Below are 12,781 nucleotides of genomic sequence, written 5' to 3'. Positions count from 1 at the left end.
TCGGGACACTGCAGCCCCTGGGGGCCAGGAGCTGCCGGTGGCCGGATCCATCCCCAGCAGGGCCCCGGCACACACGGTCCCTTGTCTGGCCGTGGGGCCGCAGCCAGACCCCGCTGCAGGAAGGGCAGAGACCCGGCGGCCCCGCACAAGCCGCCTTTGTTCCCTGCCAGCTTCCTCGGCAGATCTGGGGGGGCCCCGGGGGCCTGGCGTGGGCGACGGTGCCCACAAGGCTGGGGGGGTGCCCATGGCCCCATCCTGTGCCGAGGGCACGTGCCGGCCGCCAGCCTCGCCGCAGCCCCTTGGGGATGGTGCAAAGCCCCCCCCCAGCTCCCAGACCCCACAGAGCCCCCCGGGCACTCTGTGGGTGCCCCACACACCCCGTCCCCATGTCCCCAGGGTGCTTCCCCCACAGGGACCCCAGGGCTGCAGCGGGGGGCTCCGTGCGCCTGGAGCTGCTGGGGCAGGGTCTGGCCATGGGGACCCCTGGAGGGGTCAGGGGGAGCGGGGCTGGGACGAGGCAGGGCCCCGGGGCAGGACGCGGAGCTGCAGCGGGACGCGGCCCTGCCCTGGCCCTGGGGCGCAGTGTGGGGATGAGCTCACGGGTTTTGGGTTTTCCCCTCCTCGTCCCCGGCCCCGCTGCTGCTGCTGCGTGAGGTCAGGGCCGTGCCGAGGCGTGGGCAGCCCCGGGGGAGCCCCAGGGCGGCGCAGAGGGGAGCCGAGGGCTGGCAGCAGAGCTGCACCCCGGCCCCGCTGCCTGCACCCTGCCCTGAGCTGGATCAGCCCCACGTGGCTGTCCCACATCCCCTGCCCCATATCTCACGTCCCATGCCCCATATCTCACCTCCTGTGTCCCATATCCCACATCCCATGTCCCATATCCCATGTTCTGTGCACCACATCCCACATCCTGTGCCCCATATCCCACCTCCCGTGCCCCATTTCCCATATTCCCTGCCCCATATCCTACATCCCGTGCCCCATATCCCACGTCCAGTGCCCCATATCTGATGTCCCCTGCCCCATATCCCACGTCCCCCACCCCGTGACCGCCCAGCCCAGCCCTGCAGCATCTGCATCACATCAGGCCCCCGGGGCCGGGCGGGGAGCGGAGCCTCCAGCTGCAGGAGGTCCCTGCCAGCAGCTCCCCCCCGCCCTGCGCCCCACCAGGGCTGCCCAGAGCATCCATCCCGCACCCCAATCCACATCCTGCACCCAGCCCCGGCCCCACATCGCCTTGGGGTCCTGGGGGTGGTGGGGTGCCAGGGCTGTGCCAGGGCTGTGCCAGGGGCTCGGGCACTTGCCTGTCCCCAAACAGCCGTGCCAACGTCCACGCAGGCACCGGATCAGCTCCCGGCACAGCTGCAGGGAGCAGAGCCCCCAGCCCGCCCCGCATGCAGGCGATGGATCTGGAGGTGAGGAGGAGGAGGAGGAGGAGGGAGGGCAGTGAGGAGGCAGAGAGCTCACAAAAATATTCAGTGCTTTATTTCATCCTCCAAACCAAGAGAACACGCTGCTGGGAGGCGCCACGCCGCGCGCATGCAGGCGGAGGGATGGGTGGAACCCGGTGCAGGGCACGCACGGGTGGAGATGTTTAAGGGGCTGCCCAGCCCCACCGGGACCCCCACTGGGGCCCCTCCAGCTCGGCCCGGGGCAGCTTTGCCCCACAGCAGCACCGAGGGGCCTGGATCAGCCCCAGCCCCTGCAGCCGGTGCCCAGCTCTGCCCCAGCCCCGCAGCGAACTGCCCGAGGGGTTCACCCCGCTCAGTTCTGGGGGTGAGAGACACGGGGTGGGGGCTCCCCTAAGCTTCGCAGCCCCCTCTGGGCCATGAGCCCTTGTTGGAGATGTTGGCCAAGGGTCCCCTGACCAAGTTCCCCCAGCCTGGAGGAGAAACCGTGAGGCCACCCAGCTGCAGTGGGGGCAGGAAAGGACCCTCCGAAGAACCAGGCAGCAGCCGCCCGACCCCTCGCCCGCCCTCCCCTGGGTCCCAAAACCAGCAGGGAGCTGGGGCAGGGAGCCTTGGCCACACGGGTCCCCGTGCCCCCCGCGTCTGAGAGCTCTGGCCACAGGCAGGGACCACGCAGAGCACCAAGGCTGGGAGCCAGGACATGGAGACGTCTCCAGTGCCACGGAGGGCAGGGGCTCAGCTTCATGTCCCACCACGGGGCCAGCGCCTCTGCAGTACAGCCCCGGCTACCGGCAGGCACAAACCCCTCGCCCCCAGCCCCACCGGGCAGGGGCTGCTCACTGCACCCAGGGCCCGGCTAGAAGTGCTTGTCTTCCAGCATGGAGCTCACCACCAGCTCCTTGTTGCTGAAGTCCCAGAAGGCAGTCATGTGGAAGGCCATGTTGGAGAGGACAACCAGGTACTCCAGGAAAGCGAAGATGGTGTAAACTGGCAGGGGAAACACAGAGCAGGTTAGTGGGGTGTCTCACGTGCCGCCCGGCAGCCGGATTTGCCCCCAGGCACCGTCCCGTGTGGGGGCTCTGCTGCTCCGAGCCAGGGTGACCCCAACCCCTTCCCCACACCCCGGCACAGCCGAGCGGCACAGAGCGCAGCCGGCACGTCCGTACCTCCGGGCCCGCAGTACCAGTTGTGGTGGAAGTAGACGCACACAGCAAAGGCGAAGGTGAAGAAGGTGAAGAGGAAGAGCAGCTGCTTCCACTTGTACGACTTGCGCTCCTGGAAGAGACCGAGGGCACCTGCTCACAGCCTGGCCGCCCACACGGCCCCGGCGCTGGATCCGGCCCCGTCACGGCGCACGCGGCACCGCGGGGACATGGGACATGGGCAGCACCACACCGTGCCCTGGCACTGCCGGCGATTTGGGGATGGTTCCCACAGCAGAGCTCACGCTGGCACCCAGGGAAGGGGCAACGGCACAACCAGACTTGGATCCTCCAGCCCCGGGAGCGGGGAATTCACCAGCGTGGGCAGCCGGTGCCGCGTGGGAGGCACCGCAGCAGGGCTCGGGCACGCGTCCCTGGTGAGCACCAGCATCGGGCTGGGACCCAGGCGGAGGACACGGGGATGCCACCCACGGCCCCCCGGGCCGCCCTGGTTGTTATTCCTGCTGCTGAGTGGGAGGGGAATTTTCCTCTCGCCTGATGTTTCACGTGAAGCAAAAACTCCATTTTCAGGGACCGCTGAGAATAAGGAAAATTTAAATTGCCCCATCACACTTTCCATTACCCCACCGAAAGCGCGCCTGCAGGCTCAGCCTCGCCGCCCCGAGCACAAACAGGTTGCGGCGGGGAGGAAAACCCAGAGAGGAAGGGCGGCCTCGCGGTTACGTTTGCCATCTGGGGGCTCGGGGAGCTGAGCCCGGAGCTCCCCGATTCACCACGGCCGCTCTCCTTGTGCTGACCCACAAAGGGCGAGGGGCTGGGGGAGCGCTGGGGGTGCGGGGCGGTGCCGGCCGGTGGCAGGGCAGGGGCAGCACGCGGGGCCGTGGCTGCGTTATGCAAAGTTTCGCAGCGGAAAAGCGGGGTCACGGCACAGCCCTGTTTTCATCCAGGTCCCACGGCAGCGGAAGCAGCCGCACGCCGCAGGCAGCGGTGGAGCCCCGCTCGTCGCAGCAAGGTGAGCGGCAGCGCCACGCTCCTGGCTCCTGCGCTCTGCACCGCGCCCCGCGGCACCACAGTGCGCCGAGCTGCACCACAGCACACTGAGCTGCACCACGTCGTGCCGAGCTGCGCCCCGTGGTGCTGCATCAAGCTGGACGGCACGCCGGGATGCTCTGCAGCGTGCTGCGCCTCGTGGCACCGTGCTGCAATGCATGGCAGCACGTGGCATTGCACCACACCTTGTGGCACCACAACACACCTCATGGCACTGTGCTGCTCCTCGTGACACCGTGGTGCTCTGCTCTGTGCCATACCTCATGGCGCTGTGCTGCACTGCATGGTAGCACGTGGCACCACAACACACCTCGTGGCACCACACTGCACCTCGTGACACTGTGCTGCACGGCTTCGCTGCACTGCCCTGCACCACGTCCAGTGCACTGCCCTGCAGCTGGCAGTGCCGTGCTGCACCCCGTGGCACCACGCAGCTCTGAGCTCCTCCACCTTCATGCAGTGCGTCACGCAGCACCTCCCCCAGCCCCCGACAGCTCCGTGCCCCCAGCCCCAGACAAGCCCTGCAGGAAGCCGCTGCGTGCAGCAGGGTCACGGCGCTGCCAGGTTCCTTCAAGCACCCCCAGGACTTGGTGGCCAAGAGCTGGGATGGGAACGGCGCAGAGCTGTGGGGAACGGGGCCGAGCTGCGCGTGCCCTGGCACCGAGGATTAATTCTGCCCCGGGCAGCACCTAATGAGCTGTTTTCCTCTCTAATCCTTCCTCGGAATGGGCTCAGCCCAGAGTCTCACCCCCCCTGCTGCCGGGAAAAGCCGAGCTAAGCCGCGGGGCAGATGGCTGTGCAGGGTGGGGGGGGCCCAGGCGGCGCCAGGGGTGGCGCAGGGGCTTTTGTGCTTCCTGGTGGACGCAGCCCCCGACCCCTCACGCTGCTCCTCATGCACACAGCCCCCCCAGGGCAGCCCCACTGCGCTGGGACACGCGTCTGGCCCCGCAAACCACAGGCACGTTATATTTAGAGCCGCCGCTTGCAGGCTCTGCGCTGCAGCACGCTGCCCCGTGCACGCGGAGGTGAGTCAGGAGCAGGAGGCAGACGGCGGGGGACAGGAGGACAAAACGCCACCAGAGCTGCAGCCACCAGCACGGAGGGGCCTGGCCCCGTGCCCTGCGCCCCGTGCGGAGCCCACGGACAGCCCCCAGCCGCCCCTTCCCCTGGGGAGAGCCCCGCACCACGAGCCCTGGCTACCAGGATGCAGGACAGGCAACAAGGAGGCTCCTCCACCACCTCCAGGGAAGGTCCCTGCGGGTTTTTTAGGGTTAGGGTTTATGTCCCAGTGCCCCAAGGGACGTGCCACAGGAAGGCACAGGTGGCTCAGTTCAGAGCACCCCACGCGCAGACCAGGCACCAGCCCCAGCCGCACCCCACGCAGGGGGCTCGGGCTTTCCAGAGCCCCCCTATGCACTGGGAGCCCTTCCTGGGGGGCTACGTGCTGCACCCCAGCCCAGCTCACCCCCAGAGCACTTCTGGCTCCCCTGCGGTGAGCGCGGAGCCGAGCGGCTCCAGCGGGGCGAGCTGAGCACCGGGATATTTATAGCGGCCTCGTGCGAGCCACCGCCACGGGGCTGCTGGCGAGGAGCTGGGCTGAAACCACGCGTGCTCACGGGTCCTGCTCACAGCTCAGCTCCTGAGGGGCTGGCGGCTCGGCACGGCTCGGCACGGCTCGGCACAGGGGCATGGCACGGAGGGACAGCGCGGCACAGCCCCAGCGCCCGGCCACCGCGCGCGTGCATGCGTGTCTCCGGGCCGGGGCGCAGACGAGGGTGACGCCAGCTGCCGGGGAAGAGGAGCAATGTGTTTGCAAACAAGAAGTGAAACCCGGCTGCCTGGCTGCGCCGCCCCCCGTGGCACGGGGCTGCGGGGGCCTGCAGCTGGCCCGGAGCTGGGGCTGAGCCGGGGAGCACCAGCAGCGACGTGCGCAGGGCTCAGCGCCGAGCTCTGCCCGCCCTGCCCCGTGCTGGGGGCTTGCTGTGTTCCTTCCCCCCCTGAGCTCCTGTTTGTTGCCCCTTCCCCTCCTCCTCCCTGCCCGATTTCCTTTCCCCCCCCTCCTGCAGAGCTTTATTTTCCTTTCTCTCGCTCTCTGCAGCTGGAAGCCGTGCGCACTTCCCCATTAGCAGCAAGTTCCCCAGCACCTTCCTGCCCTTGCAGTTGCAACACCAGCCCTGGGGAGCGCGAGGCTTTTGCAACCCCGGTTCCTGTCACACACGTGCTCACGCCGAAACCCCAGCGCAGCCCGGCAGCTTCGGGGCCTCCAAAGGGCCCCGGTGACCCCGTGCTGTGGCTCTGCGCCCTCCTGCGGGATGGGACGGGTCGGGAACCCAGCCCAAAACGGCCCCGGGTGCAGCCCTGGCAAACCCAAACTGGGTTGGGGAGCTCTGGTGGCCGTGGCACGGGGCAGCCCTGCAGAACTGCCCCAAATTCGCCCACTCCTGGGGGCTGTTGGAAGTTCCCCCAAGGACCCCATGACTTTGGGGTGCAGGCGCTGCTCCTGCTGCAGGGCTGGGGGCTGGCAGAGGTGACCAAATCACCCCACAACCCACGTGAAACGAGCCGGAGCCTGGCCCCGAGGCAGCACCAGGGCCGTTCCCAGACAGCCCTGGCTTCCCCTGCGAGCAGTCACAGCCCGTGCTCTCCCCTAAAATAACCCCACAAGGTTCCCAGCTCAGCAATCTGCCCAGCTCAGCAGCTGCCACACTTCTCCCTGCCGGGCCGGGCAGTTCCCACCGGCACTGGCCAGGAGGATGTGGCACCGCAGCGGCCCCCGGCACGGCCCCGTGCCCCCCTTGTGGCCCCGAGCACAGCCCCCAGACCCACACTGGGGCCACGGGACGAACCCAGGGGACTCGAGCAGCAGGACAAACCCCAATTTTGCCTGTCCCAGAGATGGGGGGGGACACAGAAGCACATCTCACAGCAGCACCTCCAGCCTGGCTGCATTTTGGGGGTGCTGACGGGGCACCAGAGCCACCCTGCGGAGGGGCAGCTCCCTGGGGAGGCCTCCCCCAGCCACGGGCTCCGTCCTGGTCCCGCTGCTTCCAGAAGGGTTTATTTAACGTGGGAGCTTTTCCGTTGCACACGCACTTTCTTTTTCAGAGGACCTCGCTCCCCGGGCGACAGCACCATCTGCTGACAGGCGGCCCCATCGGAACCAGCCTGGGCTCGGGGCCAGGTTTCCTGGGGTCCTGCCCCTGCACCCACAGCTCTGGGGCAGGTTGGGCACCTGGTGACAAGCTCCGAGTCCTGTCCTGCCCAGGCTGAGAGTGTGGGGGCCTCCCACAACCAACCCAGAGGTGCTGGGTGCTGCCCCACACCGCTCGGGCAGCTCCTCTCCACCCCAGGATGGCTGAGGCTGGGGCACCTCCAGGTCCCCCTGCTCCAAGCCCTGCTCCCCATGTGGGTGCTCCCCCTGTTCCCAGCCCCTTCACCGATGGGATGTGGGGGCACAGCCATGTGGGGAGGGCTCTGGGCAGAAAGGAGACCCCCTGCTCGCCGTGCCAGCCTCCTGGCATGGAGAGGAACGGCCCCGGGGTGACACAGCCGGGGGACACCCTGCAGACGGCAGCGGGGCACCTGGGGCTGCCACCAGGACTTTGGTCCCCACGTTTCCCAGCACAAAGTTCAGAGCCACCCCAGGGATCAGCAGGACGAGCCGGCTGCCTGCTGGCAGCTCGCTCGCCCTCATCCTCCTGCAGCCACGCTGCCATGTGTGGCAGGGACAGGAGGGACAGCAGCGCCCTGCCCGCTGCGGCACAGCCACCAGCTGTGCCAAAAGGCAGCGGGGGCGTGCTCCAGCGTGGCACGGGAACGGCCACCGGGCTCACAGCATGCACCAAAATTGGTGTTTCTGCAAGCAAACAGCAGGATGAGCGCTGCTGCTGGTGCACCATGAGCTGGGCTTGGTGCCACGGAGCTGTAATGCCCACGGGCACACGGCACCCCCTCGGCACGTGCTGCTCGGGGAGCCCTCATCTGAGCTGCAGGACTGCAAGGGAGAGGTGCAGGGGGTGCAAAAACAAGGAAAGCAAAAAAAAATAATGAAATAGAGGAGGCTACTGGGAAATTGAGGGGCGATTTCCGCACGCCTGCTGTTCCCTTTGTGGTTTGTTTGGGTAAATTGGACCAAATCGTGGAGTTTGGCGACCACCTGTCCTCCAGCCCCTCTTTGTTTGGGTAAATTGGACCAAATTGCGGGTTTTGGTGACCGCCTGTCCTCCAGCCCCTCTCACTCCAACATTGTGGGATTTCCCACCCTGTTGGGGTTATTTGGAAGCGAGGTAGAGGTGCAGCCCTGCCACCGCCAGCCGAGAGCCCCGGCCCCGAGCAGAGAAGAAAGGAAAAGTGCCTGTACCTCGGGACTTACTGTGTGTTTCTTAGTCATCCTCCAGAGGATGCACGTCAGCAGCATGTGGCCCAGGGCCGACGTGATGAAGACGATGAAGGCATTTTCGTGGATTGCTGAATCAAGGAGACAACGGGGTTCCCGTTACAGCCGGGCAGGGAAGCGGGCTGGGAGCACAGGGGGAAGGGACAGGATTTGGGACAGCCCCGGGGATGCTGTGCCAGGGCACGGAGCCCTCACGGCACCACGCCAGCCGTGCAGAGCAGGGGGAGGGAGAGCCCAGCTACCCCAGGTGACTTTTTAAAGAAGTGTTAAAAAAAATAAATAAAAAGTTTCCCAGCCTTTTCTCCAGGAACCGAGCCCACTGGCTGAGCTCACAGACGAGACCCCCGGCCATAAAGCAGCTCCCCCCATTTCCCTCTCACCCCAGGGGATGGGGAGCAGAGGGGGCAAGGAGCCCTTGGAGGTGGCCAAGCCCCTGCCCTCCTCCTCCAAATCTGAAGCTCTCCCCTGAGGAGCTGCGAGGCTGGGCTGGGCTCAGCTTTCGGCTTCCTGCTGAAAGCCCAGGTTAAGCCGGTTTCAGATTCGTTTCTGCTCAGACCGTGTGAGGAAAAAAAAAGGAGTTTTCCTGTCCCTCCCCTCCCTGAGCGGTGTTTCCTAGCCCAGCACGGTCCCGTTTTGTGCTGATTCAACCCGAAAGGTTCTGGGTTTTGCCCTGAGGCTGACTCGGGGAGTTTCGCCCAGGCATTTTTTGGTGGGAGGGTGCTGGAAATGCTGCTACAAGAAATTCGGGCGTGGAGGCAGCGCTGGGAGCAGCAGCAGGCGTCGGCCTCTCCCTGCTCAGCCGTGACGAGAAGCACCCAGCAGCACCAAAAACCCAGCCTGTGCTGGGTGCCACCCATCAACCCCCAAAATTTCGGGAAGAACAGGGCTCTCTGTGTAACCCCCACATCCCAACCCCAAAATTTAGGGGTCCTCCTTGCTCTCCCACCCCCGTTTCTCCAAGGCACCGGCCTGCGGAGCGCCCTGGGGACGCAAGGCCCGGCGCAAGGCCCGGGGAGGGAGGAGGAGGAGGAGGATGATGAGGAGGAGGATTTGGCACCCACCGTAGTTTTCGGAGGAGGACACGTAGGTGAGCAGCAGCAGGGCGAAGTTCTCCAGCAGGCTGAGCAGCAGGTTGAGGTGGCAGAGGCGGGGGTAGCGGGGGTGGGGGCAGTGGCAGGCCTGGTAGTGGTTCCAGTAGGCCACGGCCACCAGGAAGCGGGGGGCGGCGTGCAGCCCGATGCACAGGCGCCAGACGTAGCGCTGGGGGGTCTCGCCCCCGATGGCCGCGCTGATGGAGGGCAGGTAGTTGGGGACCTGGGGGGGTGGGGGGGACATGGTGGCTCAGGGGGGCAGCACTCAGCCCCGTGGGGGTGAAAGGACCTACAGGGTACCTATAAGGTATCTATAAGGCACCTTGAAGACCCATAGGGTATGTATAAGGTACCTTAAGGACTGCTAGGGTACCTATACGGTACGAATAAGATATCCTAAGGACCTATAGGATACCTATAAGGTACCTTATGGACCTATAGGGTACCTGTGAGGTACCTTAAGGACCTATGGTTTACCTATAAGATACCTTAAGGATCTATAGGGTACCTATAAGGTACCTTAAGGACCTATAGGGTACATATAAGGTACCTTAAGGACCTACAAAATACGTGTAGGGTACCTATAAATACCTACACCTACACGATACCTACCTTTTATGGGTACCTGTAGGGTACCCATAAAGTACCTTAAGGACTTACAGGGTACCTATAAGGTACCTTAGGGACCTATAGGGTACCTATAGGGTGCCTATATGGTTCTTATAAGGTACCTTAAGGACTTATAGGGTACCTGTAAGGTATCTTTAGGACCTATAGGGTACCTATATTGTACCTATAAGGTACCTTAAGGACTTATAGGGTACCTGTAAGGTATCTTAAGGACCTATGGTGTACCTATAAGGTACCTTAAGGACTTACAGGGTAGCTATAAGGTATCTTTAGGACTTATAGGGTACCTATATTGTACCTATAAGGTACCTTAAGGACTTATAGGGTACCTATAAGGTACCTTTAGGACCTATGGTATACCTATATAGTACCTATAAGGTATCTTAAGGACCTATAGGGTACCTGTGAGGTACCTTAAGGACTTAAAGGGCACATATAAGGTACCTTAAGGACCTATAGGGTACTTATAAGGTACCTTAAGGACCTACAAAATACGTGTAGGGTACCTATAAATGCCTACCTATAAATACCTACACTTTACCTACACTATACCTACACTTTATGGGTACCTGTAGGGTACCCATAAAGTACCTTAAGGACTTACAAGGTACCTATAAGGTACCTTAGGGACCTATAGGGTACCTATGAGGTACCTTAGGGATCTATAGGGTACCTATATAGTTCTTATAAGGTACCTTAAGGACTTATAGGGTACCCGTAAGGTACCTTAAGGACTTATAGGGTGCCTATGAGGTACCTTATGGACCTATAGGGTGTCTGTGAGGTACCTTAGGGACCTATAGGGTACCTATATGGTTCTTATAAGGTACCTTAAGGACTTATAGGGTACCTATAAGGTACCTTAAGGACCTATACGGTACCTGTGAGGTACCTTAGGGATCTATAGGGTACCTATGAGGTACCTTATGGACCTATAGGGTGCCTGTGAGTTACCATAGGGTACACCCAAGGTCCTGGCACAGTCCCTACAGCCCCCCAGGGCCATGCAGCCCCCCAGGGCCATGCAGCCCCCCGGGGATCGGCGGCGCTCACCCCGCAGTGCGTGGCCGTGGTCTCCTGGAAGTGGAAGAGCAGGGACCAGGTGACGCAGAAGAGGAAGCCGAAGAGGGGGCAGCACACGGTGCCCACCGCCAGCCTGGTGAAGGGCAGGCGCAGCAGGATCCCGTCCCGGTCCAGGGGCAGCGGCACCTGCAGCATGCTGCCGGGCCTACAGCACCGGCACCGGACCCCATTACCGGCCCCCATCACCAGACCCCATTACCGGCCCCCATCACCAGACCCCCATTCCTGCATCCCCCGGTTCCTGCACCCCCGTTACTGGTTCCCATTACTGACCCCCCATTACCGCACCCCCATTACCAGCCCCCCATTACCGCACCCCCCCGTTACCATAACCCCGTTCCCACAACCCCATCACCAGCCCCCCATTACCGGTTCCCTGTTACCAGCCCCCCATTACCAGCCCCCCGTTCCTGCACCCCCCATTCCCCCACCCCAGTCACCCATTCCCATCCCCCCATTCCCGCACCCCCATTCCCACACCCCATTACCAGCCCCCCGTTACTGGTTCCCCATTACCGTCCCCCGTTATTGACCCCCCATTACCGCACCCCCATTAGCAGCCCCCCATTACTGCCCCCCGCGTTACTGTAACCCCGTTCCCACACCCCCATCACCAGACCCCATTACCAGTTCCCTGTTACCAGCCCCCCGTTCCTGCACCCCCCGTTCCCGCACCCCTGTTACCAGCTCTCCATTATTGACCCCCCCCCCATTACCACACCCCCATTACCAGATCCCCATTACTGGTTTCTCATTACTGGCCCCCCATTACTGACCACCCATTACTGCACCCCCATTACCAGCTCCCTGTTACCAGCCCCCCATTACTGGTTCCCCATTACCAGCCCCCTGTTATTGACCCCCCGTTACCACACCCCCCGCTACCATAACCCCGTTCCTGCACCCCCATTACCAGTTCCCTGTTACCAGCCCCCCATTCCCGCACCCCCCGGTTCCTGCACCCCCATTACCATCCCCCTGTTCCTGGCTCCCCATCACTGGCCCCTTGTCACTGCACCCCCATTCCCAGCCCCCCATTCCCACACTCCCCATTCCCGCACCCCCCATTCCTGGCGCCCTGTTCCCATACCCCCCTGTTCCTGCACCCCTGTTACCAGCTCCCCATTACTGGACCCCCATTCCCGCACCCCCATCACCAGACCCCATTACCAGTTCCCTGTTACCAGCCCCCCGTTCCTGCACCCCCCGTTCCCGCACCCCTGTTACCAGCTCTCCATTATTGACCCCCCCCCATTACCACACCCCCATTACCAGATCCCCATTACTGGTTTCTCATTACTGGCCCCCCATTACTGACCACCCATTACTGCACCCCCATTACCAGCCCCCTGTTACCAGCCCCCCATTACTGGTTCCCCATTACCAGCCCCCTGTTATTGACCCCCCATTTCCACACCCCCCATTACCAGCCCCCCATTCCTGCACCCCCCAGTTCCTGCACCCCCATTACTGGCCCCCCATTACCATTTACCCCTGCTCCCGGTCCCCCATTCCCATACCCCCCATTCCCAGCCCCCCATTCCCATACCCCCCATTCCCAGCCCCCCATTCCCAGCCCCCCATTCCCAGCCCCCCGTTCCTGCCCCCCCCGGTTCCCACCCCCCCATTCCCGGCCCCCCCATTCCCGTACCCCCACTCCCAGCCCCCCATTACGGGCTCCCCATTCCCGTCCTCCCCATTCCCCTTCCCCCGTCCCGGTCCCCCCATTCCCAGCCCCCCCCGCCCCCTCCCCCCCCCCCCCGCACCTTTCCCCGCGCCCCCTCCGCGCCGCTCCGCTCCCGGCCCCGCCCCTTTCTGAGGCCCCGCCCCCTCCTCTCTCTGATTGGCCACCCCGGCACAAGCCCCGCCCCCTCCTCCTCAACCGTGGCGCAGCGCTGCGGGGGGGGTGTTCTGGACCCTTCCGCGGCGCCGGCCCCGCCCCTTGTCTTCGCGAGCCAATCA

At 64.0% G+C, this 12,781-nt stretch overlaps 1 protein-coding gene across 2 annotated transcripts; it reads right to left on the bottom strand.

Moving 5' to 3' along the window:
• Nucleotides 1–1,460: 1,460 nt before the first annotated feature.
• Nucleotides 1,461–12,712, bottom strand: PGAP2 (post-GPI attachment to proteins 2). Of its 2 annotated transcripts, none has more exons than XM_038178843.2 (6): nucleotides 12,586–12,712; nucleotides 10,790–10,964; nucleotides 9,077–9,329; nucleotides 7,980–8,086; nucleotides 2,573–2,681; nucleotides 1,461–2,393 (listed from the first exon to the last, which is right to left on the bottom strand). In XM_038178843.2, exons 2-6 carry the CDS (start codon nucleotides 10,952–10,954, stop codon nucleotides 2,263–2,265), a joined length of 765 nt encoding a protein of 254 aa, XP_038034771.2. In that variant the 5' UTR covers nucleotides 10,955–10,964; nucleotides 12,586–12,712; the 3' UTR covers nucleotides 1,461–2,262. The 2 variants fall into 2 exon arrangements, with proteins under 2 accessions (XP_038034771.2, XP_038034773.2); XM_038178845.2 differs by having other exon boundaries at nucleotides 7,992–8,086; nucleotides 12,586–12,688.
• Nucleotides 12,713–12,781: the final 69 nt, after the last annotated feature.

This window comes from Anas platyrhynchos, chromosome 1, assembly GCF_047663525.1.
Source record: "Anas platyrhynchos isolate ZD024472 breed Pekin duck chromosome 1, IASCAAS_PekinDuck_T2T, whole genome shotgun sequence".
NCBI lineage: Eukaryota > Metazoa > Chordata > Aves > Anseriformes > Anatidae > Anas > Anas platyrhynchos.
The sequence above is the reverse complement of the archived record's forward strand: the minus strand, read 5'-3'. Positions and strand labels throughout refer to the sequence as shown.